The sequence below is a fragment of the Trematomus bernacchii genome, unplaced genomic scaffold (assembly GCF_902827165.1).
Source record: "Trematomus bernacchii unplaced genomic scaffold, fTreBer1.1, whole genome shotgun sequence".
In the NCBI taxonomy this organism is placed as follows: domain Eukaryota; kingdom Metazoa; phylum Chordata; class Actinopteri; order Perciformes; family Nototheniidae; genus Trematomus; species Trematomus bernacchii.
Genome location: NW_022987857.1, coordinates 127,140 through 154,825, shown reverse-complemented (window position 1 = coordinate 154,825; position 27,686 = coordinate 127,140). Strand labels below are relative to the sequence as shown.

General features: G+C 50.8%; 1 protein-coding gene across 2 annotated transcripts in view; it reads right to left on the bottom strand.

Annotated features, from left to right (window-relative positions):
• The window catches only part of ccdc180 (coiled-coil domain containing 180), a 53,220-nt gene extending 29,025 nt beyond the window's left edge, over positions 1-24,195 (bottom strand). For both annotated transcript variants that reach the window (XM_034113495.1, XM_034113496.1), the window contains exons 1-12: positions 24,112-24,195; positions 23,821-23,900; positions 21,573-21,664; positions 21,365-21,474; positions 17,245-17,364; positions 16,772-16,882; positions 16,455-16,550; positions 15,586-15,749; positions 3,780-3,869; positions 3,551-3,630; positions 3,086-3,174; positions 2,879-2,998 (exon numbers count right to left, since the gene is read on the bottom strand). In XM_034113495.1, coding sequence (XP_033969386.1) covers positions 2,879-2,998; positions 3,086-3,174; positions 3,551-3,630; positions 3,780-3,869; positions 15,586-15,749; positions 16,455-16,550; positions 16,772-16,882; positions 17,245-17,364; positions 21,365-21,474; positions 21,573-21,664; positions 23,821-23,900; positions 24,112-24,171 — 1,212 coding nt within the window. In that variant the 5' untranslated portion in view covers positions 24,172-24,195. The remainder of the gene's footprint in view (positions 1-2,878; positions 2,999-3,085; positions 3,175-3,550; positions 3,631-3,779; positions 3,870-15,585; positions 15,750-16,454; positions 16,551-16,771; positions 16,883-17,244; positions 17,365-21,364; positions 21,475-21,572; positions 21,665-23,820; positions 23,901-24,111) is intronic.
• Between the last annotated feature and the right edge of the window lie 3,491 nt (positions 24,196-27,686).

Genomic DNA, 27,686 nt, shown 5'->3' with positions numbered 1-27,686 from the left:
CAGACTCATTGTCCCCACAGGCCATCAGACTGTTAAACACCTGAACTAGAACATCCATAACATTCACCTGTTTGCAACTTTAACAAAAATATATCTATTTATCTAATTTATCATATTCCAATGATTTATAGACTATTCTATTTGATCTGTTTTATTGTGTTGCGCTGTTGGAGGAGCCTGAAAAAAGACTAATCCCATCACAGTTCAATTTTGTGCATTCATCTTCAAGAAGATGAGCATATCTGCTCTCTCTGGATCCAAACGGGCCCTTTCACAGCGTAGGATATCACCTGCTAAACTGAACACTCTCTCGCTTGGCACGCTGCTTCCCTGAACACAAAGGTACTTGGTTGCCATACGAGACAGCATTGGTTGGAGATTGGATGTGTTGCCACCTTTCCCAGAAATAAACTTCTTGCAGTGGTTACAGACCCCACCATTCAGACTGGCAGTGGTTACAGACCCCACCATTCAGACTGGCAGTGGTTACAGACCCCACCATTCAGACTGGTAGTGGTTACAGACCCCACCATTCAGACTGGCAGTGGTTACAGACCCCACCATTCAGACTGGTAGTGGTTACAGACCCCACCATTCAGACTGGCAGTGGTTACAGACCCCACCATTCAGACTGGCAGTGGTTACAGACCCCACCATTCAGACTGGCAGTGGTTACAGACCCCACCATTCAGACTGGCAGTGGTTACAGACCCCACCATTCAGACAGGCAGTGGTTACAGACCCCACCATTCAGACAGGCAGTGGTTACAGACCCCACCATTCAGACTGGCAGTGGTTACAGACCCCACCATTCAGACAGGCAGTGGTTACAGACCCCACCATTCAGACTGGTAGTGGTTACAGACCCCACCATTCAGACAGGCAGTGGTTACAGACCCCACCATTCAGACTGGCAGTGGTTACAGACCCCACCATTCAGACTGGCAGTGGTTACAGACCCCACCATTCAGACTGGTAGTGGTTACAGACCCCACCATTCAGACTGGCAGTGGTTACAGACCCCACCATTCAGACTGGTAGTGGTTACAGACCCCACCATTCAGACTGGCAGTGGTTACAGACCCCACCATTCGACTGGCAGTGGTTACAGACCCCACCATTCAGACTGGCAGTGGTTACAGACCCCACCATTCAGACTGGCAGTGGTTACAGGACCCACCATTCAGACTGGCAGTGGTGTTACAGACCCCACCATTCAGACTGGCAGTGGTTACAGACCCCACCATTCAGACTGGCAGTGGTTACAGACCCCACCATTCAGACAGGCAGTGGTTACAGACCCCACCATTCAGACATGGCAGTGGTTACAGACCCCACCATTCAGACTGGCAGTGGTTACAGACCCCACCATTCAGACAGGCAGTGGTTACAGACCCCACCATTCAGACAGGGCAGTGGTTACAGACCCCACCATTCAGACTGGCAGTGGTTACAGACCCCACCATTCAGACTGGTAGTGGTTACAGACCCCACCATTCAGACTGGCAGTGGTTACAGACCCCACCATTCAGACTGGTAGTGGTTACAGACCCCACCATTCAGACTGGCAGTGGTTACAGACCCCACCATTCAGACTGGCAGTGGTTACAGACCCCACCATTCAGACTGGCAGTGGTTTACAGACCCCACCATTCAGACTGGCAGTGGTTACAGACCCCACCATTCAGACTGGCAGTGGTTACAGACCCCACCATTCAGACAGGCAGTGGTTACAGACCCCACCATTCAGACAGGCAGTGGTTACAGACCCCACCATTCAGACTGGTAGTCATATGCAGCCACACTTTAGATTTTCAAAAGTGACTTGGTTGCGGAGTTTCACTGCGAAATTGACATCGTAATTCCGACGGTTTGGGCACAAGTTTAAGGATATTATGCCACACTTTTATTAAAAAAAAAAGTAAAAAAAAAGTAAAAAAATTAAATAAAAAAAAAGTATCGAAAACCGGATCTGATTTCGGTACGGTATACCGTAGCCACCAGTAACCGGTATTTCGGTAATACCGGGAACCGGTATGCACCCCTACAGACAGGTTACAGACAGGTTACAGACAGACAGACAAGTTACAGACAGATTACAGATAGGTTACAGACAGACAGGTAGAGGGAGAGACAGGTTACAGACAGACAGGTTACAGACAGACAGGTTACAGACAGACCGGTTACAGACAGACCGGTTACAGACAGACAGGTTACAGACAGACCGGTTACAGACAGACCGGTTACAGACAGACCGGTTACAGACAGACCGGTAGAGGGAGAGACAGGTTACAGACAGACAGGTTACAGACAGACAGGTTACAGACAGACAGGTTACAGACAGACCGGTTACAAACAGACCGGTAGAGGGAGAGACAGGTTACAGACAGACCGGTTACAGACAGGTTACAGACAGACCGGTTACAGACAGACCGGTAGAGGGAGAGACAGGTTACAGACAGACAGGTTACAGACAGACCGGTTACAGACAGACCGGTTACAGACAGACCGATTACAGACAGACCGGTAGAGGGAGAGACAGGTTACAGACAGACCGGTTACAGACAGACCGGTTACAGACAGACCGGTTACAGACAGACCGGTAGAGGGAGAGACAGGTTACAGACAGACCGGTAGAGGGAGAGACAGGTTACAGACAGACCGGTTACAGACAGACCGGTAGAGGGAGAGACAGGTTACAGACAGACCGGTAGAGAGAGAGACTGGTTACAGACAGACTGGTTACAGACAGACAGGTAGAGGGAGAGACAGGTTACAGACAGACCGGTTACAGACAGACCGGTAGAGGGAGAGACAGGTTACAGACAGACCGGTAGAGGGAGAGACAGGTTACAGACAGACAGGTAGGGGGACTGACCTCTAAAGCAGCCAATCGCTCTTCAACCTGACTTTGGCTTTGTCCAATCAGAGTGAGGAGCTGAGAGTTGATGATGTCACTCACTTCCTGCTCTGACAGCTGCAGAGCTGACAGCGCCTCCTGCAGGAGAGATCAAATAATAATAATAATGTTTAAAAAATCATAATATATATATATATATAATCTGGTGTAATATAATGTGTTCACCTCACAGCGCTCCACCTCTGCCAGTCCATCCTGCCACTGCTGTTCATAACAACAACGCAGCTGATGCAGGAAGTCAGTGTGAAGAGCGTCTATAACACACACACACACACACACACACACACACACACACACACACACACACACACACACACACACACACACACACACACACACACACACACACACACACACACACACACACACACACACACACACACACACACACACACACACACACACACACACACACACACACACACACACACACACACACACACACACACACACACACACACACACACACACACACACACACACACACTTCACTATCAATCTAGACATGGGAACCTGAACATCCCTGTGTGTGTGTGTGTGTGTGTGTGTGTGTGTGTGTGTGTGTGTGTGTGTGTGTGTGTGTGTGTGTGTGTGTGTGTGTGTGTGTGTGTGTGTACTGAGGTGTGTTACCGATCTGTTGATTGATGGCTGACAGCTGGTTGAACCAATCAGAGACCAGGACAGTGGAGCAGGAGGGTGGGACCAGAAAGCTGAAACAGAGACACTGATTGGTCACTTTTCCTGATATAGATGTACCAATGAGTTGCAAGAAGCAGCAGCAGCTCCATGTTAGCATGTTAGCATAGCTTTCTACAGCAGCTCTGTGGTCAGACTGGTGGTTCTGGTTTGAACATCTCACCAGATCCTGTAGACCATGTCTTCACGATGTTTTGTCAGATCTGGTTTCAGCTTCTGTAGCAGCGGCTCCCCCTCACTGCTGCAGAGAGCCCTGCAACACAAACACACTTGAACTGTTTTCATCAGCACTTTCTGTGTCTCAGACCTTATTTTATCCACCTGAAGCAGTCTATAACCTGGTTCCTCACCCACATGAAGCAGTCTATAACCTGGTTCTCCACCCACCTGAAGCAGTCTATAACCTGGTTCCTCACCCACCTGAAGCAGTCTATAACCTGGTTCCTCACCCACCTGAAGCAGTCTATAACCTGGTTCTCCACCCACCTGAAGCAGTCTATAACCTGGTTCCTCACCCACCTGAAGCAGTCTATAACCTGGTTCCTCACCCACCTGAAGCAGTCTATAACCTGGTTCTCCACCCACCTGAAGCAGTCTATAACCTGGTTCCTCACCCACCTGAAGCAGTCTATAACCTGGTTCCTCACCCACCTGAAGCGGTCTATAACCTGGTTCCTCACCCACCTGAAGCAGTCTATAACCTGGTTCCTCACCCACCTGAAGCGGTCTATAACCTGGTTCCTCACCCACCTGAAGCAGTCTATAACCTGGTTCCTCACCCACCTGAAGAAGTCTATAACCTGGTTCCTCACCCACCTGAAGCAGTCTATAACCTGATTCCTCACCCACCTGAAGCTGTCTATAACCTGGTTCCTCACCCACCTGAAGCAGTCTATAACCTGGTTCCCTCCACCTGAAGCAGTCTATAACCTGGTTCCTCACCCACCTCAAGCAGTCTATAACCTGGTTCCTCACCCACCTGAAGCAGTCTATAACCTGGTTCCTCACCCACCTGAAGCAGTCTATAACCTGGTTCCTCACCCACCTGAAGCAGTCTATAACCTGGTTCCTCACCCACCTGAAGCGGTCTATAACCTGGTTCCTCACCCACCTGAAGCAGTCTATAATCTGGTTCCTCACCCACCTGAAGCAGTCTATAATCTGGTTCCTCACCCACCTGAAGCGGTCTATAACCTGGTTCCCTCCACCTGAAGCAATCTATAACCTGGTTCCTCCCCCACCTGAAGCGGTCTATGACCTGGTTCCTCCCCCACCTGAAGCGGTCTATAACCTGGTTCCTCACCCACCTGAAGCAGTCTATAACATGGTTCCTCACCCACCTGAAGCAGTCTATAACCTGGTTCCTCACCCACCTGAAGCGGTCTATAACCTGGTTCCTCACCCACCTGAAGCAGTCTATAATCTGGTTCCTCACCCACCTGAAGCAGTCTATAATCTGGTTCCTCACCCACCTGAAGCGGTCTATAACCTGGTTCCCTCCACCTGAAGCAATCTATAACCTGGTTCCTCACCCACCTGAAGCAGTCTATGACCTGGTTCCTCCCCCACCTGAAGCGGTCTATAACCTGGTTCCTCACCCACCTGAAGCGGTCTATGACCTGGTTCCCTCCACCTGAAGCGGTCTATGACCTGGTTCCCCACCCACCTGAAGCGGTCTATAACCTGGTTCCTCCCCCACCTGAAGCGGTCTATGACCTGGTTCCTCCCCCACCTGAAGGGGTCTATAACCTGGTTCCTCACCCACCTGAAGCGGTCTATGACCTGGTTCCCTCCACCTGAAGCGGTCTATGACCTGGTTCCTCACCCACATGAAGCGGTCTATAACCTGGTTCTCCACCCACCTGAAGCGGTCTATGACCTGGTTCCCTCCACCTGAAGCGGTCTATAACCTGGTTCTCCACCCACCTGAAGCGGTCTATGACCTGGTTCCTCACCCACATGAAGCGGTCTATAACCTGGTTCTCCACCCACCTGAAGCGGTCTATGACCTGGTTCCCCACCCACCTGAAGCGGTCTATAACCTGGTTCCTCCCCCACCTGAAGCGGTCTATGACCTGGTTCCTCCCCCACCTGAAGCGGTCTATAACCTGGTTCCTCACCCACCTGAAGCAGTCTATAACCTGGTTCCTCACCCACCTGAAGCAGTCTATAACCTGGTTCCTCACCCACCTGAAGCGGTCTATAACCTGGTTCCTCACCCACCTGAAGCAGTCTATAATCTGGTTCCTCACCCACCTGAAGCAGTCTATAATCTGGTTCCTCACCCACCTGAAGCGGTCTATAACCTGGTTCCCTCCACCTGAAGCAATCTATAACCTGGTTCCTCACCCACCTGAAGCAGTCTATAACCTGGTTCCTCACTCACCTGAAGCGGTCTATAACCTGGTTCCTCACCCACCTGAAGCAGTCTATAACCTGGTTCCTCACCCACCTGAAGCAGTCTATAACCTGGTTCCTCACCCACCTGAAGCGGTCTATAACCTGGTTCCTCACCCACCTGAAGCGGTCTATAACCTGGTTCCTCCCCAACCTGAAGCGGTCTATAACCTGGTTCCCTCCACCTGAAGCGGTCTATAACCTGGTTCCTCCCCCACCTGAAGCGGTCTATAACCTGGTTCCTCACCCACCTGAAGCGGTCTATGACCTGGTTCCTCACCCACCTGAAGCGGTCTATAACCTGGTTCTCCACCCACCTGAAGCGGTCTATGACCTGGTTCCCTCCACCTGAAGCGGTCTATGACCTGGTTCCTCACCCACATGAAGCGGTCTATAACCTGGTTCTTCACCCACCTGAAGCGGTCTATGACCTGGTTCCCTCCACCTGAAGCGGTCTATAACCTGGTTCTCCACCCACCTGAAGCGGTCTATAACCTGATTCTCCACCCACCTGAAGCGGTCTATGACCTGGTTCCCTCCACCTGAAGCGGTCTATAACCTGGTTCCTCACCCACCTGAAAAGGTCTATAACCTGGTTCTCCACCCACCTGAAGCGGTCTATGACCTGGTTCCCTCCACCTGAAGCGGTCTATGACCTGGTTCCTCCCCCACCTGAAGCGGTCTATGACCTGGTTCCTCCCCCACCTGAAGCGGTCTATAACCTGGTTCCTCACCCACCTGAAGCGGTCTATGACCTGGTTCCCTCCACCTGAAGCGGTCTATGACCTGGTTCTCCACCCACCTGAAGCGGTCTATAACCTGGTTCTCCACCCACCTGAAGCGGTCTATGACCTGGTTCCTCACCCACCTGAAGCGGTCTATAACCTGGTTCTCCACCCACCTGAAGCGGTCTATGACCTGGTTCCCTCCACCTGAAGCGGTCTATAACCTGGTTCTCCACCCACCTGAAGCGGTCTGTAACCTGGTTCTCCACCCACCTGAAGCAGTCTGTAACCTGGTTCTCCACCCACCTGAAGCGGTCTATAACCTGGTTCTCCACCCACCTGAAGCGGTCTGTAACCTGGTTCTCCACCCACCTGAAGCAGTCTGTAACCTGGTTCTCCACCCACCTGAAGCGGTCTATAACCTGGTTCTCCACCCACCTGAAGCGGTCTATGACCTGGTTCCCTCCACCTGAAGCGGTCTATAACCTGGTTCTCCACCCACCTGAAGCGGTCTATAACCTGGTTCCCTCCACCTGAAGCGGTCTATAACCTGGTTCCTCCCCCACCTGAAGCGGTCTATAACCTGGTTCCTCACCCACCTGAAGCGGTCTATAACCTGGTTCCTCCCCCACCTGAAGCGGTCTATGACCTGGTTCCTCCCCCACCTGAAGCGGTCTATAACCTGGTTCCTCACCCACCTGAAAAGGTCTATAACCTGGTTCCTCACCCACCTGAAGCGGTCTATGACCTGGTTCCCTCCACCTGAAGCGGTCTATGACCTGGTTCTCCACCCACCTGAAGTGGTCTATAACCTGGTTCTCCACCCACCTGAAGCGGTCTATGACCTGTTTCCTCACCCACCTGAAGCGGTCTATGACCTGGTTCCCTCCACCTGAAGCGGTCTATAACCTGGTTCTCCACCCACCTGAAGCGGTCTATAACCTGGTTCCCTCCACCTGAAGCGGTCTATAACCTGGTTCCTCCCCCACCTGAAGCGGTCTATAACCTGGTTCCTCACCCACCTGAAGCGGTCTATAACCTGGTTCCTCCCCCACCTGAAGCGGTCTATGACCTGGTTCCTCCCCCACCTGAAGCGGTCTATAACCTGGTTCCTCACCCACCTGAAGCGGTCTATGACCTGGTTCCCTCCACCTGAAGCGGTCTATGACCTGGTTCCCCACCCACCTGAAGCGGTCTATAACCTGGTTCCTCCCCCACCTGAAGCGGTCTATGACCTGGTTCCTCCCCCACCTGAAGCGGTCTATAACCTGGTTCCTCACCCACCTGAAGCGGTCTATGACCTGGTTCCCTCCACCTGAAGCGGTCTATGACCTGGTTCCCTCCACCTGAAGCGGTCTATAACCTGGTTCTCAACCCACCTGAAGCGGTCTATAACCTGGTTCCCTCCACCTGAAGCGGTCTATAACCTGGTTCCTCCCCCACCTGAAGCGGTCTATAACCTGGTTCCTCACCCACCTGAAGCGGTCTATAACCTGGTTCCTCCCCCACCTGAAGCGGTCTATGACCTGGTTCCTCCCCCACCTGAAGCGGTCTATAACCTGGTTCCTCACCCACCTGAAAAGGTCTATAACCTGGTTCCTCACCCACCTGAAGCGGTCTATGACCTGGTTCCCTCCACCTGAAGCGGTCTATGACCTGGTTCTCCACCCACCTGAAGCGGTCTATAACCTGGTTCTCCACCCACCTGAAGCGGTCTATGACCTGTTTCCTCACCCACCTGAAGCGGTCTATGACCTGGTTCCCTCCACCTGAAGCGGTCTATAACCTGGTTCTCCACCCACCTGAAGCGGTCTATAACCTGGTTCCCTCCACCTGAAGCGGTCTATAACCTGGTTCCTCCCCCACCTGAAGCGGTCTATAACCTGGTTCCTCACCCACCTGAAGCGGTCTATAACCTGGTTCCTCCCCCACCTGAAGCGGTCTATGACCTGGTTCCTCCCCCACCTGAAGCGGTCTATAACCTGGTTCCTCACCCACCTGAAGCGGTCTATGACCTGGTTCCCTCCACCTGAAGCGGTCTATGACCTGGTTCCCCACCCACCTGAAGCGGTCTATAACCTGGTTCCTCCCCCACCTGAAGCGGTCTATGACCTGGTTCCTCCCCCACCTGAAGCGGTCTATAACCTGGTTCCTCACCCACCTGAAGCGGTCTATGACCTGGTTCCCTCCACCTGAAGCGGTCTATGACCTGGTTCCTCACCCACATGAAGCGGTCTATAACCTGGTTCTCCACCCACCTGAAGCGGTCTATGACCTGGTTCCCTCCACCTGAAGCGGTCTATAACCTGGTTCTCCACCCACCTGAAGCGGTCTATAACCTGGTTCTCCACCCACCTGAAGCGGTCTATGACCTGGTTCCTCACCCACATGAAGCGGTCTATAACCTGGTTCTCCACCCACCTGAAGCGGTCTATGACCTGGTTCCCTCCACCTGAAGCGGTCTATGACCTGGTTCCCCACCCACCTGAAGCGGTCTATAACCTGGTTCCTCCCCCACCTGAAGCGGTCTATGACCTGGTTCCTCCCCCACCTGAAGCGGTCTATAACCTGGTTCTCCACCCACCTGAAGCGGTCTATGACCTGGTTCCCTCCACCTGAAGCGGTCTATAACCTGGTTCTCCACCCACCTGAAGCGGTCTATAACCTGGTTCTCCACCCACCTGAAGCGGTCTATGACCTGGTTCCCTCCACCTGAAGCGGTCTATAACCTGGTTCCTCACCCACCTGAAAAGGTCTATAACCTGGTTCTCCACCCACCTGAAGCGGTCTATGACCTGGTTCCCTCCACCTGAAGCGGTCTATGACCTGGTTCCTCACCCACCTGAAGCGGTCTATGACCTGGTTCCTCACCCACCTGAAGCGGTCTATGACCTGGTTCCCTCCACCTGAAGCGGTCTATGACCTGGTTCTCCACCCACCTGAAGCGGTCTATAACCTGGTTCTCCACCCACCTGAAGCGGTCTATGACCTGGATCCTCACCCACCTGAAGCGGTCTATAACCTGGTTCTCCACCCACCTGAAGCGGTCTATGACCTGGTTCCCTCCACCTGAAGCGGTCTATAACCTGGTTCTCCACCCACCTGAAGCGGTCTGTAACCTGGTTCTCTACCCACCTGAAGCAGTCTGTAACCTGGTTCTCCACCCACCTGAAGCGGTCTATGACCTGGTTCCCTCCACCTGAAGCGGTCTATGACCTGGTTCCTCACCCACCTGAAGCGGTCTATAACCTGGTTCTCCACCCACCTGAAGCGGTCTATGACCTGGTTCCCTCCACCTGAAGCGGTCTATAACCTGGTTCTCCACCCACCTGAAGCGGTCTATAACCTGGTTCCCTCCACCTGAAGCGGTCTATAACCTGGTTCCTCCCCCACCTGAAGCGGTCTATAACCTGGTTCCTCACCCACCTGAAGCGGTCTATAACCTGGTTCCTCCCCCACCTGAAGCGGTCTATGACCTGGTTCCTCCCCCACCTGAAGCGGTCTATAACCTGGTTCCTCACCCACCTGAAGCGGTCTATGACCTGGTTCCCTCCACCTGAAGCGGTCTATGACCTGGTTCTCCACCCACCTGAAGCGGTCTATAACCTGGTTCCTCCCCCACCTGAAGCGGTCTATAACCTGGTTCCTCCCCCACCTGAAGCGGTCTATAACCTGGTTCCTCACCCACCTGAAGCGGTCTATGACCTGGTTCCCTCCACCTGAAGCGGTCTATGACCTGGTTCTCCACCCACCTGAAGCGGTCTATAACCTGGTTCTCCACCCACCTGAAGCGGTCTATGACCTGTTTCCTCACCCACCTGAAGCGGTCTATGACCTGGTTCCCTCCACCTGAAGCGGTCTATGACCTGGTTCCTCACCCACCTGAAGCGGTCTATAACCTGGTTCCCTCCACCTGAAGCGGTCTATAACCTGGTTCCTCCCCCACCTGAAGCAGTCTATAACCTGGTTCCTCACCCACCTGAAGCGGTCTTAAACCTGGTTCCTCACCCACCTGAAGCGGTCTATGACCTGGTTCCCTCCACCTGAAGCGGTCTATGACCTGGTTCTCCACCCACCTGAAGCGGTCTATAACCTGGTTCTCCACCCACCTGAAGCGGTCTATGACCTGGTTACTCACCCACCTGAAGCGGTCTATAACCTGGTTCTCCACCCACCTGAAGCGGTCTATAACCTGGTTCTCCACCCACCTGAAGCGGTCTATGACCTGGTTACTCACCCACCTGAAGCGGTCTATGACCTGGTTCTCCACCCACCTGAAGCGGTCTATAACCTGGTTCTCCACCCACCTGAAGCGGTCTATGACCTGGTTCCTCACCCACCTGAAGCGGTCTATAACCTGGTTCCCTCCACCTGAAGCGGTCTATAACCTGGTTCTCCACCCACCTGAAGCGGTCTATAACCTGGTTCTCCACCCACCTGAAGCGGTCTATGACCTGGTTCCCTCCACCTGAAGCGGTCTATAACCTGGTTCCTCACCCACCTGAAAAGGTCTATAACCTGGTTCTCCACCCACCTGAAGCGGTCTATGACCTGGTTCCCTCCACCTGAAGCGGTCTATGACCTGGTTCCTCACCCACCTGAAGCGGTCTATGACCTGGTTCCTCACCCACCTGAAGCGGTCTATGACCTGGTTCCCTCCACCTGAAGCGGTCTATGACCTGGTTCTCCACCCACCTGAAGCGGTCTATAACCTGGTTCTCCACCCACCTGAAGCGGTCTATGACCTGGATCCTCACCCACCTGAAGCGGTCTATAACCTGGTTCTCCACCCACCTGAAGCGGTCTATGACCTGGTTCCCTCCACCTGAAGCGGTCTATAACCTGGTTCTCCACCCACCTGAAGCGGTCTGTAACCTGGTTCTCTACCCACCTGAAGCAGTCTGTAACCTGGTTCTCCACCCACCTGAAGCGGTCTATGACCTGGTTCCCTCCACCTGAAGCGGTCTATGACCTGGTTCCTCACCCACCTGAAGCGGTCTATAACCTGGTTCTCCACCCACCTGAAGCGGTCTATGACCTGGTTCCCTCCACCTGAAGCGGTCTATAACCTGGTTCTCCACCCACCTGAAACGGTCTATAACCTGGTTCCCTCCACCTGAAGCGGTCTATAACCTGGTTCCTCCCCCACCTGAAGCGGTCTATAACCTGGTTCCTCACCCACCTGAAGCGGTCTATAACCTGGTTCCTCCCCCACCTGAAGCGGTCTATGACCTGGTTCCTCCCCCACCTGAAGCGGTCTATAACCTGGTTCCTCACCCACCTGAAGCGGTCTATGACCTGGTTCCCTCCACCTGAAGCGGTCTATGACCTGGTTCTCCACCCACCTGAAGCGGTCTATAACCTGGTTCCTCCCCCACCTGAAGCGGTCTATGACCTGGTTCCTCCCCCACCTGAAGCGGTCTATAACCTGGTTCCTCACCCACCTGAAGCGGTCTATGACCTGGTTCCCTCCACCTGAAGCGGTCTATGACCTGGTTCTCCACCCACCTGAAGCGGTCTATAACCTGGTTCTCCACCCACCTGAAGCGGTCTATGACCTGTTTCCTCACCCACCTGAAGCGGTCTATGACCTGGTTCCCTCCACCTGAAGCGGTCTATGACCTGGTTCCTCACCCACCTGAAGCGGTCTATAACCTGGTTCCCTCCACCTGAAGCGGTCTATAACCTGGTTCCTCCCCCACCTGAAGCAGTCTATAACCTGGTTCCTCACCCACCTGAAGCGGTCTATAACCTGGTTCCTCCCCCACCTGAAGCGGTCTATGACCTGGTTCCCTCCACCTGAAGCGGTCTATGACCTGGTTCTCCACCCACCTGAAGCGGTCTATAACCTGGTTCTCCACCCACCTGAAGCGGTCTATAACCTGGTTCCTCCCCCACCTGAAGCGGTCTATGACCTGGTTCCCTCCACCTGAAGCGGTCTATGACCTGGTTCTCCACCCACCTGAAGCGGTCTATAACCTGGTTCTCCACCCACCTGAAGCGGTCTATGACCTGGTTCCTCACCCACCTGAAGCGGTCTATAACCTGGTTCCCTCCACCTGAAGCGGTCTATGACCTGGTTCCCTCCACCTGAAGCGGTCTATGACCTGGTTCCTCACCCACCTGAAGCGGTCTATGACCTGGTTCCCTCCACCTGAAGCGGTCTATGACCTGGTTCCTCACCCACCTGAAGCGGTCTATAACCTGGTTCCCTCCACCTGAAGCGGTCTATAACCTGGTTCCTCCCCCACCTGAAGCGGTCTATAACCTGGTTCCTCACCCACCTGAAGCAGTCTATAATCTGGTTCCTCACCCACCTGAAGCAGTCTATAATCTGGTTCCTCACCCACCTGAAGCAATCTATAACTTGGTTCCTCACCCACCTGAAGCAGTCTATAACCTGGTTCCTCACCCACCTGAAGCGGTCTATAACCTGGTTCCCTCCACCTGAAGCGGTCTATAATCTGGTTCCTCACCCACCTGAAGCGGTCTATAACCTGGTTCCTCACCCACTTGAAGCGGTCTATAACCTGGTTCCTCACCCACCTGAAGCGGTCTATAACCTGGTTCCTCACCCACCTGAAGCGGTCTATAACCTGGTTCCTCACCCACCTGAAGCGGTCTATAACCTGGTTCCCTCCACCTGAAGCAATCTATAGCCTGGTTCCTCCCCCACCTGAAGCGGTCTATAACCTGGTTCCCTCCACCTGAAGCGGTCTATAACCTGGTTCCCTCCACCTGAAGCAGTCTATAACCTGGTTCCTCCCCCACCTGAAGCGGTCTATAACCTGGTTCCCTCCACCTGAAGCGGTCTATAACCTGGTTCCTCCCCCACCTGAAGCGGTCTATAACCTGGTTCCCTCCACCTGAAGCGGTCTATAACCTGGTTCCCTCCACCTGAAGCAGTCTATAACCTGGTTCCTCCCCCACCTGAAGCGGTCTATAACCTGGTTCCCTCCACCTGAAGCGGTCTATAACCTGGTTCCTCCCCCACCTGAAGCGGTCTATGACCTGGTTCCTCCCCCACCTGAAGCGGTCTATGACCTGGTTCCTCACCCACCTGAAGCGGTCTATGACCTGGTTCCCTCCACCTGAAGCGGTCTATGACCTGGTTCTCCACCCACCTGAAGCGGTCTATAACCTGGTTCTCCACCCACCTGAAGCGGTCTATGACCTGGTTCCTCACCCACCTGAAGCGGTCTATGACCTGGTTCCCTCCACCTGAAGCGGTCTATGACCTGGTTCCTCACCCACCTGAAGCGGTCTATAACCTGGTTCTCCACCCACCTGAAGCGGTCTATGACCTGGTTCCCTCCACCTGAAGCGGTCTATGACCTGGTTCCTCACCCACCTGAAGCGGTCTATAACCTGGTTCTCCACCCACCTGAAGCGGTCTATGACCTGGTTCCCTCCACCTGAAGCGGTCTATAACCTGGTTCTCCACCCACCTGAAGCGGTCTATAACCTGGTTCCCTCCACCTGAAGCGGTCTATAACCTGGTTCCTCCCCCACCTGAAGCGGTCTATAACCTGGTTCCTCACCCACCTGAAGCGGTCTATAACCTGGTTCCTCCCCCACCTGAAGCGGTCTATGACCTGGTTCCTCCCCCACCTGAAGCGGTCTATAACCTGGTTCCTCACCCACCTGAAGCGGTCTATGACCTGGTTCTCCACCCACCTGAAGCGGTCTATAACCTGGTTCCTCACCCACCTGAAGCGGTCTATGACCTGGTTCCCTCCACCTGAAGCGGTCTATGACCTGGTTCTCCACCCACCTGAAGCGGTCTATAACCTGGTTCTCCACCCACCTGAAGCGGTCTATGACCTGGTTCCTCACCCACCTGAAGCGGTCTATAACCTGGTTCTCCACCCACCTGAAGCGGTCTATGACCTGGTTCCCTCCACCTGAAGCGGTCTATAACCTGGTTCTCCACCCACCTGAAGCGGTCTGTAACCTGGTTCTCCACCCACCTGAAGCGGTCTGTAACCTGGTTCTCCACCCACCTGAAGCGGTCTATGACCTGGTTCCCTCCACCTGAAGCGGTCTATGACCTGGTTCCTCACCCACCTGAAGCGGTCTATAACCTGGTTCTCCACCCACCTGAAGCGGTCTATGACCTGGTTCCCTCCACCTGAAGCGGTCTATAACCTGGTTCTCCACCCACCTGAAGCGGTCTATAACCTGGTTCCCTCCACCTGAAGCGGTCTATAACCTGGTTCCTCCCCCACCTGAAGCGGTCTATAACCTGGATCCTCACCCACCTGAAGCGGTCTATAACCTGGTTCCTCCCCCACCTGAAGCGGTCTATGACCTGGTTCCTCCCCCACCTGAAGCGGTCTATAACCTGGTTCCTCACCCACCTGAAGCGGTCTATGACCTGGTTCCCTCCACCTGAAGCGGTCTATGACCTGGTTCTCCACCCACCTGAAGCGGTCTATAACCTGGTTCTCCACCCACCTGAAGCGGTCTATGACCTGTTTCCTCACCCACCTGAAGCGGTCTATGACCTGGTTCCCTCCACCTGAAGCGGTCTATGACCTGGTTCCTCACCCACCTGAAGCGGTCTATAACCTGGTTCTCCACCCACCTGAAGCGGTCTATGACCTGGTTCCCTCCACCTGAAGCGGTCTATGACCTGGTTCCTCACCCACCTGAAGCGGTCTATGACCTGGTTCCTCACCCACCTGAAGCGGTCTATAACCTGGTTCTCCACCCACCTGAAGCGGTCTATGACCTGGTTCCCTCCACCTGAAGCGGTCTATAACCTGGTTCTCCACCCACCTGAAGCGGTCTGTAACCTGGTTCTCCACCCACCTGAAGCGGTCTGTAACCTGGTTCTCCACCCACCTGAAGCGGTCTATAACCTGGGTGACTCTGCTCCTCCTCCAGCGGTCCAGGCTTTCCTCCCAGTGCAGACGGAGGAGGTTCTCCTGCTGCAGGTTCTCCTCTTGGAGGCGCAGCAGCAGACGTGCGACGCTGCGTCGGTTTGAGAGGAGAGACTGGTTCAACATCTGAGACACAGACAGGAAGACTTGAGGGCCCATCACAATGTACAACATAAACCCTGAACCCTCAGGCACTGCATCAGTTATTAGTTTGTAATGGTGATATGGTCCATGTTATTGAGTGGAATGGGTCAGCATTTAGTTTGCAGCGTGTGGAGTTCAACCCAACTGTATCTAGTTGGTACCGCTCAAGCACCGGCTCACGCTTTGGTTCCAAACTCCTTGCTGGCTGATTCATACGGGGTCAGGGATTCGGTCTTGGTCTGGAACCAAACTCCTGGAGAGGGGCTGGACTCTCACCTTTCCTGGAGTTCCCAAAGGTTAGGGATGCTCTGGAGCCGCTCTGTTGGAGCTCTACCCGGGGGAGGAGAGGGTCTCTGACAAGAAGTCTCTGACAAGAAGTCTCTGACGGTTGTTTGTGCTTGTGAGTGCAGGAATGCCGTCTCGCTGGCCAGAAGGCCCTGCACACCAAAGCAAAAACCGAGTGTGCCCCCTTCTTTGTGCCCCCTTCTTTGTGCCCCCTTCTTTGTCCTCACTTCTTTTTGTTCAGGGAGGACAAAAAGAAGGGGGCAGTGACCGAACCTGGCGTCAAAGTCTGCGAAAAGTCAGCCCTGAACCCTCACAGGAACAGAACTGAAAATGTGTTCCTGTCAACTAAAGAAAGTCAGGGGTCAGGGGTTATTGGTCAGGGGTCAGAGGTCAGGGAGTTACCGTGGCCTCGGTGTGGATCAGCCGGCAGACATCAGGTGGAGGCAGGTAGCTGATCTTCTGCAGCAGGTGGAGGTACTTCCTGAGCACAGCTCTGATCTGCAGACAAACACCGTCACATGTAAACGCACGTGTTATTAGACGATTCTCCAGATACTACAACAACACTGTGGTACATTCCCTGATGGACTTCACTGAATAAAGAACACCTGTCAACACCTTGACTGGGAGTAAACAAACTGGACCTGAGTCTCAGACTGTGCTTTTTAAATGTATCTGAACTCTTCCCCCCCCCCCCCCCCCCATGGGACTCTGCTGACCTCTGCGGTTCGTTGAGTCTCAGATTCAGTCAGTTTGTGGTTCAGCTCCTGGATCCTGATCTCCTTCAGCTTCACCTGCCTCTCCACCTGCTCCCAGAGAACACACACCTCCTACACACACACACACACACACACACACACACACAAACACACACACACACACACACACACACACACACACACACACACACACACACACACACACACACACACACACACACACACACACACACACACACACACACACACACACACACACACACACACACACACACACACACACACACACACACACACACACACACACACACACACACACACACACACACACACACACACACACACACACACACACACACACACACACACACACACACACACACACACACACACACACACACACACACACACACACACAATGGGTTAAATTGTTCGACTATAATTTCTGTAGTGCATTCCAGGTGTTCACGTACCTGCACACTGTCATGTTCCAGGTGTTCCATTCTGTCCTTCAGGGATTTCAATCTGAGGTATACATCCTGCAGAGAGGACAGCAGCTCCACACTGACGTACCTCACCTGAGTCTCACACACCTGAACACACATTGTGTTAATTAGTTTAGATTATATGATTTATATCAGCTTACCCAATGTATGTCATGGTAGTATTTACCTTTGTTATGGTAGTATTTACCTATGTGAGGTGTTTTATGGTAGTATTTACCTGTGTCAGGTGTGTTATGGTAGTATTTACCTGTGTCAGGTGTGTTATGGTAGTATGTACCTGTGTGAGGTGTGTTATGGTAGTATGTACCTGTGTCAGGTGTGTTATGGTAGTGTTTACCTGTGTCAGGTGTGTTATGGTAGTATTTACCTGTGTCAGGTGTGTTATGGTAGGATGTACCTGTGTCAGGTGTGTTATGGTAGTATGTACCTGTGTGAGGTGTGTTATGGTAGTATTTACCTGTGTGAGGTGTGTTATGGTAGTGTTTACCTGTGTCAGGTGTGTTATGGTAGTATTTACCTGTCAGGTGTGTTATGGTAGTATTTACCTGTCAGGTGTGTTATGGTAGTATGTACCTGTGTGAGGTGTGTTATGGTAGTATGTACCTGTGTCAGGTGTGTTATGGTAGTGTTTACCTGTGTCAGGTGTGTTATGGTAGTATTTACCTGTGTCAGGTGTGTTATGGTAGGATGTACCTGTGTCAGGTGTGTTATGGTAGTATGTACCTGTGTGAGGTGTGTTATGGTAGTATTTACCTGTGTGAGGTGTGTTATGGTAGTGTTTACCTGTGTCAGGTGTGTTATGGTAGTATTTACCTGTCAGGTGTGTTATGGTAGTATGTACCTGTGTCAGGTGTGTTATGGTAGGATGTACCTGTGTCAGGTGTGTTATGGTAGGATTTACCTGTGTCAGGTGTGTTATGGTAGGATGTACCTGTGTCAGGTGTGTTATGGTAGTATTTACCTGTGTCAGGTGTGTTATGGTAGGATGTACCTGTGTCAGGTGTGTTATGGTAGTATGTACCTGTGTGAGGTGTGTTATGGTAGTGTTTACCTGTGTCAGGTGTGTTATGGTAGTATGTACCTGTGTCAGGTGTGTTATGGTAGGATGTACCTGTGTCAGGTGTGTTATGGTAGGATTTACCTGTCAGGTGTGTTATGGTAGTATTTACCTGTGTCAGGTGTGTTATGGTAGGATTTACCTGTCAGGTGTGTTATGGTAGTATTTACCTGTGTCAGGTGTGTTATGGTAGGATTTACCTGTGTGAGGTGTGTTATGGTAGTATTTACCTGTGTCAGGTGTGTTATGGTAGGATTTACCTGTGTGAGGTGTGTTATGGTAGTATTTACCTGTGTCAGGTGTGTTATGGTAGGATGTACCTGTGTGAGGTGTGTTATGGTAGTATTTACCTGTGTCAGGTGTGTTATGGTAGGATTTACCTGTGTCAGGTGTGTTATGGTAGTATTTACCTGTGTCAGGTGTGTTATGGTAGTATTTACCTGTGTCAGGTGTGTTATGGTAGTATTTACCTGTGTCAGGTGTGTTATGGTAGTATTTACCTGTGTCAGGTGTGTTATGGTAGTATTTACCTGTGTCAGGTGTGTTATCGTAGGATGTACCTGTGTCAGGTGTGTTATGGTAGGATGTACCTGTGTCAGGTGTGTTATGGTAGGATGTACCTGTGTGAGGTGTGTTATGATAGTGTTTACCTGTGTCAGGTGTGTTATGGTAGGATTTACCTGTCAGGTGTGTTATGGTAGTATTTACCTGTGTGAGGTGTGTTATGGTAGTATTTACCTGTGTGAGGTGTGTAATGGTAGTATTTACCTGTGTGAGGTGTGTTATGGTAGTATTTACCTGTGTGAGGTGTGTTATGGTAGTATTTACCTGTGTGAGGTGTGTTATGGTAGTATTTACCTGTGTGAGGTGTGTTATGGTAGTGTTTACCTGTGTCAGGTGTGTTATGGTAGTATGTACCTGTGTCAGGTGTGTTATGGTAGGATGTACCTGTGTCAGGTGTGTTATGGTAGTATTTACCTGTGTCAGGTGTGTTATGGTAGTATTTACCTGTGTGAGGTGTGTTATGGTAGTATTTACCTGTGTCAGGTGTGTTATGGTAGTATGTACCTGTGTCAGGTGTGTTATGGTAGTATTTACCTGTGTGAGGTGTGTTATGGTAGGATGTACCTGTGTCAGGTGTGTTATGGTAGGATGTACCTGTGTCAGGTGTGTTATGGTAGTATTTACCTGTGTCAGGTGTGTTATGGTAGTATTTACCTGTGTCAGGTGTGTTATGGTAGGATGTACCTGTGTCAGGTGTGTTATGGTAGTATTTACCTGTGTCAGGTGTGTTATGGTAGTATTTACCTGTGTGAGGTGTGTTATGGTAGTATTTACCTGTGTCAGGTGTGTTATGGTAGGATGTACCTGTGTCAGGTGTGTTATGGTAGTATTTACCTGTGTCAGGTGTGTTATGGTAGTATTTACCTGTGTCAGGTGTGTTATGGTAGTGTTTACCTGTGTGAGGTGTGTTATGATAGTGTTTACCTGTGTCAGGTGTGTTATGGTAGTGTTTACCTGTGTCAGGTGTGTTATGGTAGGATTTACCTGTCAGGTGTGTTATGGTAGTGTTTACCTGTGTGAGGTGTGTTATGATAGTGTTTACCTGTGTCAGGTGTGTTATGGTAGTGTTTACCTGTGTCAGGTGTGTTATGGTAGGATTTACCTGTCAGGTGTGTTATGATAGTGTTTACCTGTGTGAGGTGTGTTATGGTAGGATTTACCTGTCAGGTGTGTTATGGTAGTGTTTACCTGTGTCAGGTGTGTTATGGTAGTGTTTACCTGTGTGAGGTGTGTTATGGTAGGATTTACCTGTCAGGTGTGTTATGGTAGGATTTACCTGTCAGGTGTGTTATGGTAGTGTTTACCTGTGTCAGGTGTGTTATGGTAGTATTTACCTGTGTCAGGTGTGTTATGGTAGTATTTACCTGTGTGAGGTGTGTTATGGTAGGATGTACCTGTGTCAGGTGTGTTATGGTAGTATTTACCTGTGTCAGGTGTGTTATGGTAGGATGTACCTGTGTCAGGTGTGTTATGGTAGTATTTACCTGTGTCAGGTGTGTTATGGTAGTATTTACCTGTGTCAGGTGTGTTATGGTAGTATTTACCTGTGTGAGGTGTGTTATGGTAGTATTTACCTGTGTCAGGTGTGTTATGGTAGGATGTACCTGTGTCAGGTGTGTTATGGTAGTATTTACCTGTGTCAGGTGTGTTATGGTAGTATTTACCTGTGTCAGGTGTGTTATGGTAGTGTTTACCTGTGTCAGGTGTGTTATGGTAGGATTTACCTGTCAGGTGTGTTATGGTAGTGTTTACCTGTGTGAGGTGTGTTATGATAGTGTTTACCTGTGTCAGGTGTGTTATGGTAGTGTTTACCTGTGTCAGGTGTGTTATGGTAGGATTTACCTGTCAGGTGTGTTATGATAGTGTTTACCTGTGTGAGGTGTGTTATGATAGTATTTACCTGTGTCAGGTGTGTTATGGTAGGATTTACCTGTCAGGTGTGTTATGGTAGTGTTTACCTGTGTCAGGTGTGTTATGATAGTGTTTACCTGTGTCAGGTGTGTTATGGTAGTGTTTACCTGTGTCAGGTGTGTTATGGTAGTGTTTACCTGTGTCAGGTGTGTTATGGTAGGATTTACCTGTCAGGTGTGTTATGGTAGTGTTTACCTGTGTCAGGTGGGTTATGGTAGTGTTTACCTGTGTCAGGTGTGTTATGGTAGTATGTACCTGTGTGAGGTGTGTTATGATAGTATTTACCTGTGTCAGGTGTGTTATGGTAGTATTTACCTGTGTGAGGTGTGTTATGGTAGTATTTACCTGTGTCAGGTGTGTTATGGTAGTGTTTACCTGTGTCAGGTGTGTTATGGTAGTGTTTACCTGTGTCAGGTGTGTTATGGTAGTATTTACCTGTGTCAGGTGTGTTATGGTAGTGTTTACCTGTGTGAGGTGTGTTATGGTAGTATTTACCTGTGTGAGGTGTGTTATGATAGTATTTACCTGTGTCAGGTGTGTTATGGTAGTATTTACCTGTGTGAGGTGTGTGAGCTCGGTCTCCAGCTGTTTCAGAGCTTCTTTGTGTTTTTGACTTTTTTTCTCCGTCAGTCGTTCGATGATGTCAGAGCTCGGGAAATTGACCACTGAGGGAGAGAGAGAGCCAGAGCTACAGCTGTGATTGGCTGACACGGAACAGGTGTGGTTTTTGGGAGGATATATGATGATGTAATAAGATACGAACCCACAGAGTCAGGTAGTCTGCTGACATCTTCAACGTCTTCATCATCTTCATCATCCACCTGCTGCCCCCTGCTGGAGAGAGGACACAACATCCTGACAGACAGACAGACAGACAGAGGGACAGAGAGACAGACAGACAGACACGCAGACAGACAGGCAGACAGACAGGCAGATAGACAGGCAGACAGACAGGCAGATAGACAGAGAGACAGAGAGACAGACAGACAGAGGGACAGAGAGACAGACAGAGGGACAGACAGACATACAGGCAGACAGACAGACAGACAGAGGGACAGAGAGACAGACAGAGGGACAGACAGACAGACAGACAGACAGACAGACAGACAGACAGACAGACAGACAGACACGCAGACAGACAGACAGACAGACAGACAGGCAGACAGAGAGACAGGCAGACAGACAGACAGGCAGAGGGACAGAGAGACAGACAGAGGGACAGACAGACAGACACGCAGACAGGCAGACAGACAGACAGACAGACAGACAGGCAGACAGGCAGACAGAGAGACAGGCAGACAGACAGACAGGCAGAGGGACAGAGAGACAGACACGCAGACAGGCAGACAGACAGACAGACAGACACGCAGACAGGCAGACAGACAGACAGACAGACAGAGAGACAGACAGACAGACAGACAGACAGACAGGCAGACAGGCAGACAGACAGGCAGACAGACAGACAGGCAGACAGACAGACAGACAGGCAGACAGACAGGCAGACAGAGAGACAGACAGACAGACAGACAGACAGACAGACAGACAGACAGGCAGACAGGCAGACAGACAGACAGGCAGACAGACAGACAGACAGGCAGACAGACAGGCAGACAGAGAGACAGGCAGACAGACAGACAGACAGGCAGACAGACACGCAGACAGGCAGACAGACAGACAGACAGGCAGACAGACAGACAGACAGGCAGACAGACAGACAGGCAGACAGACAGACAGACAGGCAGACAGACAGACAGACAGACAGACAGACAGACAGACAGAGAGACAGGCAGACAGACAGACAGACAGGCAGAGGGACAGAGAGACAGACACGCAGACAGGCAGACAGACAGACAGACAGAGAGACAGGCAGACAGACAGACAGACAGGCAGAGGGACAGAGAGACAGGCAGAGGGACAGACAGACAGACACGCAGACAGGCAGACAGACAGACAGACAGACAGGCAGACAGACAGACAGGCAGACAGACAGGCAGACAAGCAGACAGACAGAGAATAAAATAAACAAACAGATGGATACATTGTGTGTGTTTCTGTGTGTGTTGCTGTGTGTGTTTCTGTGTGTGTTGCTGTGTGTGTTTCTGTGTGTGTTTCTGTGTGTGTTACTGTGTGTGTTGCTGTGTGTGTTACTGTGTGTGTTTCTGTGTGTGTTTCTGTGTGTGTTGCTGTGTGTGTTTCTGTGTGTGTTTCTGTGTGTGTTTCTGTGTGTGTTTCTGTGTGTGTTACTGTGTGTGTTTCTGTGTGTGTTACTGTGTGTGTTTCTGTGTGTGTTTCTGTGTGTGTTTCTGTGTGTGTTACTGTGTGTGTTTCTGTGTGTGTTACTGTGTGTGTTTCTGTGTGTGTTACTGTGTGTGTTTCTGTGTGTGTTTCTGTGTGTGTTTCTGTGTGTGTTACTGTGTGTGTTTCTGTGTGTGTTGCTGTGTGTGTTTCTGTGTGTGTTTCTGTGTGTGTTTCTGTGTGTGTTACTGTGTGTGTTGCTGTGTGTGTTACTGTGTGTGTTTCTGTGTGTGTTTCTGTGTGTGTTGCTGTGTGTGTTTCTGTGTGTGTTTCTGTGTGTGTTGCTGTGTGTGTTGCTGTGTGTGTTGCTGTGTGTGTTTCTGTGTGTGTTTCTGTGTGTGTTGCTGTGTGTGTTTCTGTGTGTGTTGCTGTGTGTGTTGCTGTGTGTGTTGCTGTGTGTGTTTCTGTGTGTGTTTCTGTGTGTGTTGCTGTGTGTGTTTCTGTGTGTGTTGCTGTGTGTGTTGCTGTGTGTGTTGCTGTGTGTGTTTCTGTGTGTGTTGCTGTGTGTGTTTCTGTGTGTGTTGCTGTGTGTGTTGCTGTGTGTGTTGCTGTGTGTGTTTCTGTGTGTGTTGCTGTGTGTGTTGCTGTGTGTGTTGCTGTGTGTGTTTCTGTGTGTGTTGCTGTGTGTGTTTCTGTGTGTGTTGCTGTGTGTGTTGCTGTGTGTGTTGCTGTGTGTGTTTCTGTGTGTGTTACTGTGTGTGTTTCTGTGTGTGTACCTGCTGGTTGTGTTGCTGTCCTCAGCAGACAGACAGTCTGTGTCTCTCCGTCCAGCCAGCAGAGACCTGGACAGCTGGACCTATAGAACACACAGCCAGCCAATCAGAGCTCAGAGCCTCCAACCAATCAAACACAACTAAAGTACAATATCTGAGTACTTTTACTTTGACTAAAGTACAAGATCTGAGTACTTTTACTTTGACTAAAGTACAAGATCTGAGTACTTCTACTTTGACTAAAGTACAAGACCTGAGTACTTCTAGTTTCCCAGGTGTAAACAGGTGACCCACCTGAGCGTCAAACAGCTGTCGGTACACCTTCCCGCTCGGAACCGCTCTGCTCTCACACATCCTGCCGGTATCTACCGGGAATATACCGGGAATATACCGGGAATATACCGGGAATATACCGGGAATATACCGGGAATATACCGTGTGTTTCTCGCTGAACCTGTTCCCCAGTTAATGTGTTTCTCTGTTCTGATCTCTCCGCCAGTCTATTAACAGCCGGTAAACTCCGTGTCTTTTCTCCGGTAAACTCCGTGTCTTTTCTCCGGTAAACTCCGTGTCTTTTCTCCGGTAAACTCCGTGTCTTTTCTCCGGTAAACTCCGTGTCTTTTCTCCGGTAGACTCCGTGTGTTTTCTCCGGTAAACTCCTTGTGTTTTCTCCGGTAAACTCCTTGTGTTTTCTCCGGTAAACTCCTTGTGTTTTCTCCGGTAAAGTCCGTGTCTTTTCCCCGGTAAACTCCTTGTGTTTTCTCCGGTAAACTCCTTGTGTTTTCTCCGGTAAAGTCCGTGTCTTTTCTCCGGTAGACTCCGTGTCTTTTCTCCGGTAAACTCCGTGTCTTTTCTCCGGTAAACTCCGTGTCTTTTCTCCGGTAGACTCCGTGTCTTTTCTCCGGTAAACTCCGTGTCTTTTCTCCGGTAGACTCCGTGTCTTTTCTCCGGTAGACTCCGTGTCTTTTCTCCGGTAAAGTCCGTGTCTTTTCTCCGGTAAACTCCTTGTGTTTTCTCCGGTAAACTCCTTGTGTTTTCTCCGGTAGACTCGTCGGAGCGTCCAGCCGGTTTGTGTGTCTCTGCGTCACCATGGCAACGCGCCTTCAGAAGTCCATGAGGCGTTCACTGTCCGCTGAGAACAATCGTACATTTCTCTGCAAGTCTTTATAAATACAGTCTGTATATCTTTATAAATACAGACTCAAGTCAGCTTCATTCTCAAGTATTCCACACGTGTTATACATACAGAACATTAGAAATACCGTTTCTCGCTGTCACACAGTGTGACATATACACATATAACAAGATACAAAAAGGGCCTAGATAAAAGGGGTATAAAAACTAAAGAGTAGTAATAAGTACGTATAAGTACTAGGTAATACATATATTTAAAACCAAAAACACAATCAACAGAAACATGAATGTGACATTAGTGCAACGTATTCCTTGGAGCAAAATAACGATGTTGAAGTACAGTTACAGTGCAGTAGCAGCGGAGAGGAGTAGAGAGTGACTGGTGCTGGATGAGGGAAGGGTGTGTGTGTGTGTGTGTGTGTGTGTGTGTGTGTGTGTGTGTGTGTGTGTGTGTGTGTGTGTGTGGGGGTTAAAGTCCAGGGGGCAGGGGGGAAAGGTGGGAGGCAGGGTGGAGAGGTCAGGGGAGAGAAGGGAGAGAGGGAGAGGAGGGTTTTCTGCGCAGGTGTGCTGTTCTCTGCTTCAAAGTGTGCAAAGAAGCCGTTGAGGTTGTTCAGCAGAGGTGAGACTGTCGCAGGTCTGTGGTGGAGGATTGTAGTCCGTGATGGTCCTGATGCCCTGCCACAGGCTGCATGAGTCCCTGCTATCTATCAAATGTCCTGTAATTTTCCTGGTGTATTCTTGTTTTGCTTTCCTGATGCCATGGGACAGGTCGGCCCTGGCTGCTCTGAGACCAGCTGGATTGCCCTCTCTAAAGGCAGCGGGCCCTCAGCAGCCCGTGGACCTCTCCTGTCAGCCATGGCTTCTGGTTGGCCCTGATGGTGATGGATCTGATGTGGGTCACATCGTCAATGCATTTGGTGATGTAGCCCGTGACTGTCTCTGTGTATTACTGTATGTTGGTGTGATGGTTGTATGTGGCTGCCTGCTTGAACATGTCCCAGTCTGTAGTGTCAAAGCAGTCTCTGAGTGCAGCTGTGCTGTCCTCTGACCACACCCGAACCTGTTTGGAAACCGGTTTGGTGGCTTTTACCCTGCGTCTGTAGGCCGGTTCCAGCAGAACAGTGAGGTGGAGGCCGATGTGGGGGAGGGGGGACGCCTTGTATGCTCCCTTGATGTTGGTATAGACCAGGTCTAATGTGTTGTTTTCCCTGGCTGGAAAAACAACATGCTGATATATGTGAGGCAGCCCAGTTTTTAAGTTAGCGTGGTTGAGGTCTCCAGCTACGATGAGAAGGCCGTGTGGGTGTGCTGTCTGCTGATCACTGATGGCTCGGTACAGTTCGCTGAGTGCCTCCTCTCTACCCTTGTTGCTGGGGTTTGGGGGGATATAAACAGCCACCAGGAGAATCTCTTTAACTCCCTCGGCGGGTAAAAAGGACGGCACTTTAGAACCATGAACTCCACCATGTGGTGAACAGGGTTAGCTAACAACGTCTCCACACCGAGCAGCACTGATGTACATCTATATAAATACAGACTGTATATCTTTATAAATACAGACTGTATATCTTTATAAATACAGACTGTATATCTTTATAAATACAGACTGTATATCTATATAAATACAGACTGCCGTGGTTAAGCCACTACTTAAAAAGAAAAATCTCGACCCCTCCATTCTCGCAAATTTTAGGCCCATCTCCCAGCTACCTCTTTTATCAAAAGCCCTGGAGCGAGTAGTCTACGCCCAGCTGCAGTCTTTTTTAACCATCCATGGAATCCATGAAAAGTTCCAGTCTGGCTTCAAACCCATGCACAGCACTGAAACAGCCCTTTTAAGAGTTTTTAATGATCTGCTCCTAGCCGCCGACTCAGGTAGCCCAGCTGTCTTGGTGCTGTTAGACCTAACAGCTGCCTTTGACACTGTGGACCATAGCATCCTGTTGTCACGGCTTGAACAGTCCGCTGGCATCACAGGCTCTGCCCTTGCATGGTTCAGGTCCTACCTGACAGACCGTAGCTTCTCGGTACAGCTAGGTGCCTTCTCCTCTGCCAAAGCCCCTCTTACCTGTGGGGTTCCCCAAGGCTCGATTCTGGGCCCCATCATTTTTCTACTGTACATACTGCCCCTAGGTTCAATTCTCACTAAACACAATATTCCCTTCCACTGCTACGCCGATGATGTACAGATCTATCTGCCTCTCAAAGCAAATGTCAAACACTCACTACAGCAGCTGATGGACTGCTTAACAGAGATAAAATCCTGGCTGAGCAAAAACTTCCTCAACCTCAACGAGAGCAAGACTGAGGTCATCCTTTTTGGACCGCAACCTCCAGCCTCTCCGGTTGATATTCTGGGGTCTCTCAATAAAAACATCCTCCCCTCGGTCATGAACCTTGGAGTGACCTTCACTAGCACTTTTAAATTTGATAAGCAGGTCAGCACCGTAGTCAAGACCTGCTTTTTTTAAATACGACTATTGGCCAAAACCAAGTCGTATTTATCTTTTAATGACTTAGAAAGGGTTATTAACGCCTTTGTTACCTCAAGACTGGACTATTGCAACGCTCTGTATGTGGGTATGGACCAGGCCTCAATTAAACGCCTGCAGCTAGTCCAGAACGCAGCTGCACGTCTTCTGACTGGCCACAAAAAGTGCGACCACATCACCCCTATTCTGGCCTCACTACACTGGCTTCCAGTTCGGTTCAGAATTGATTTTAAAATCCTTTTA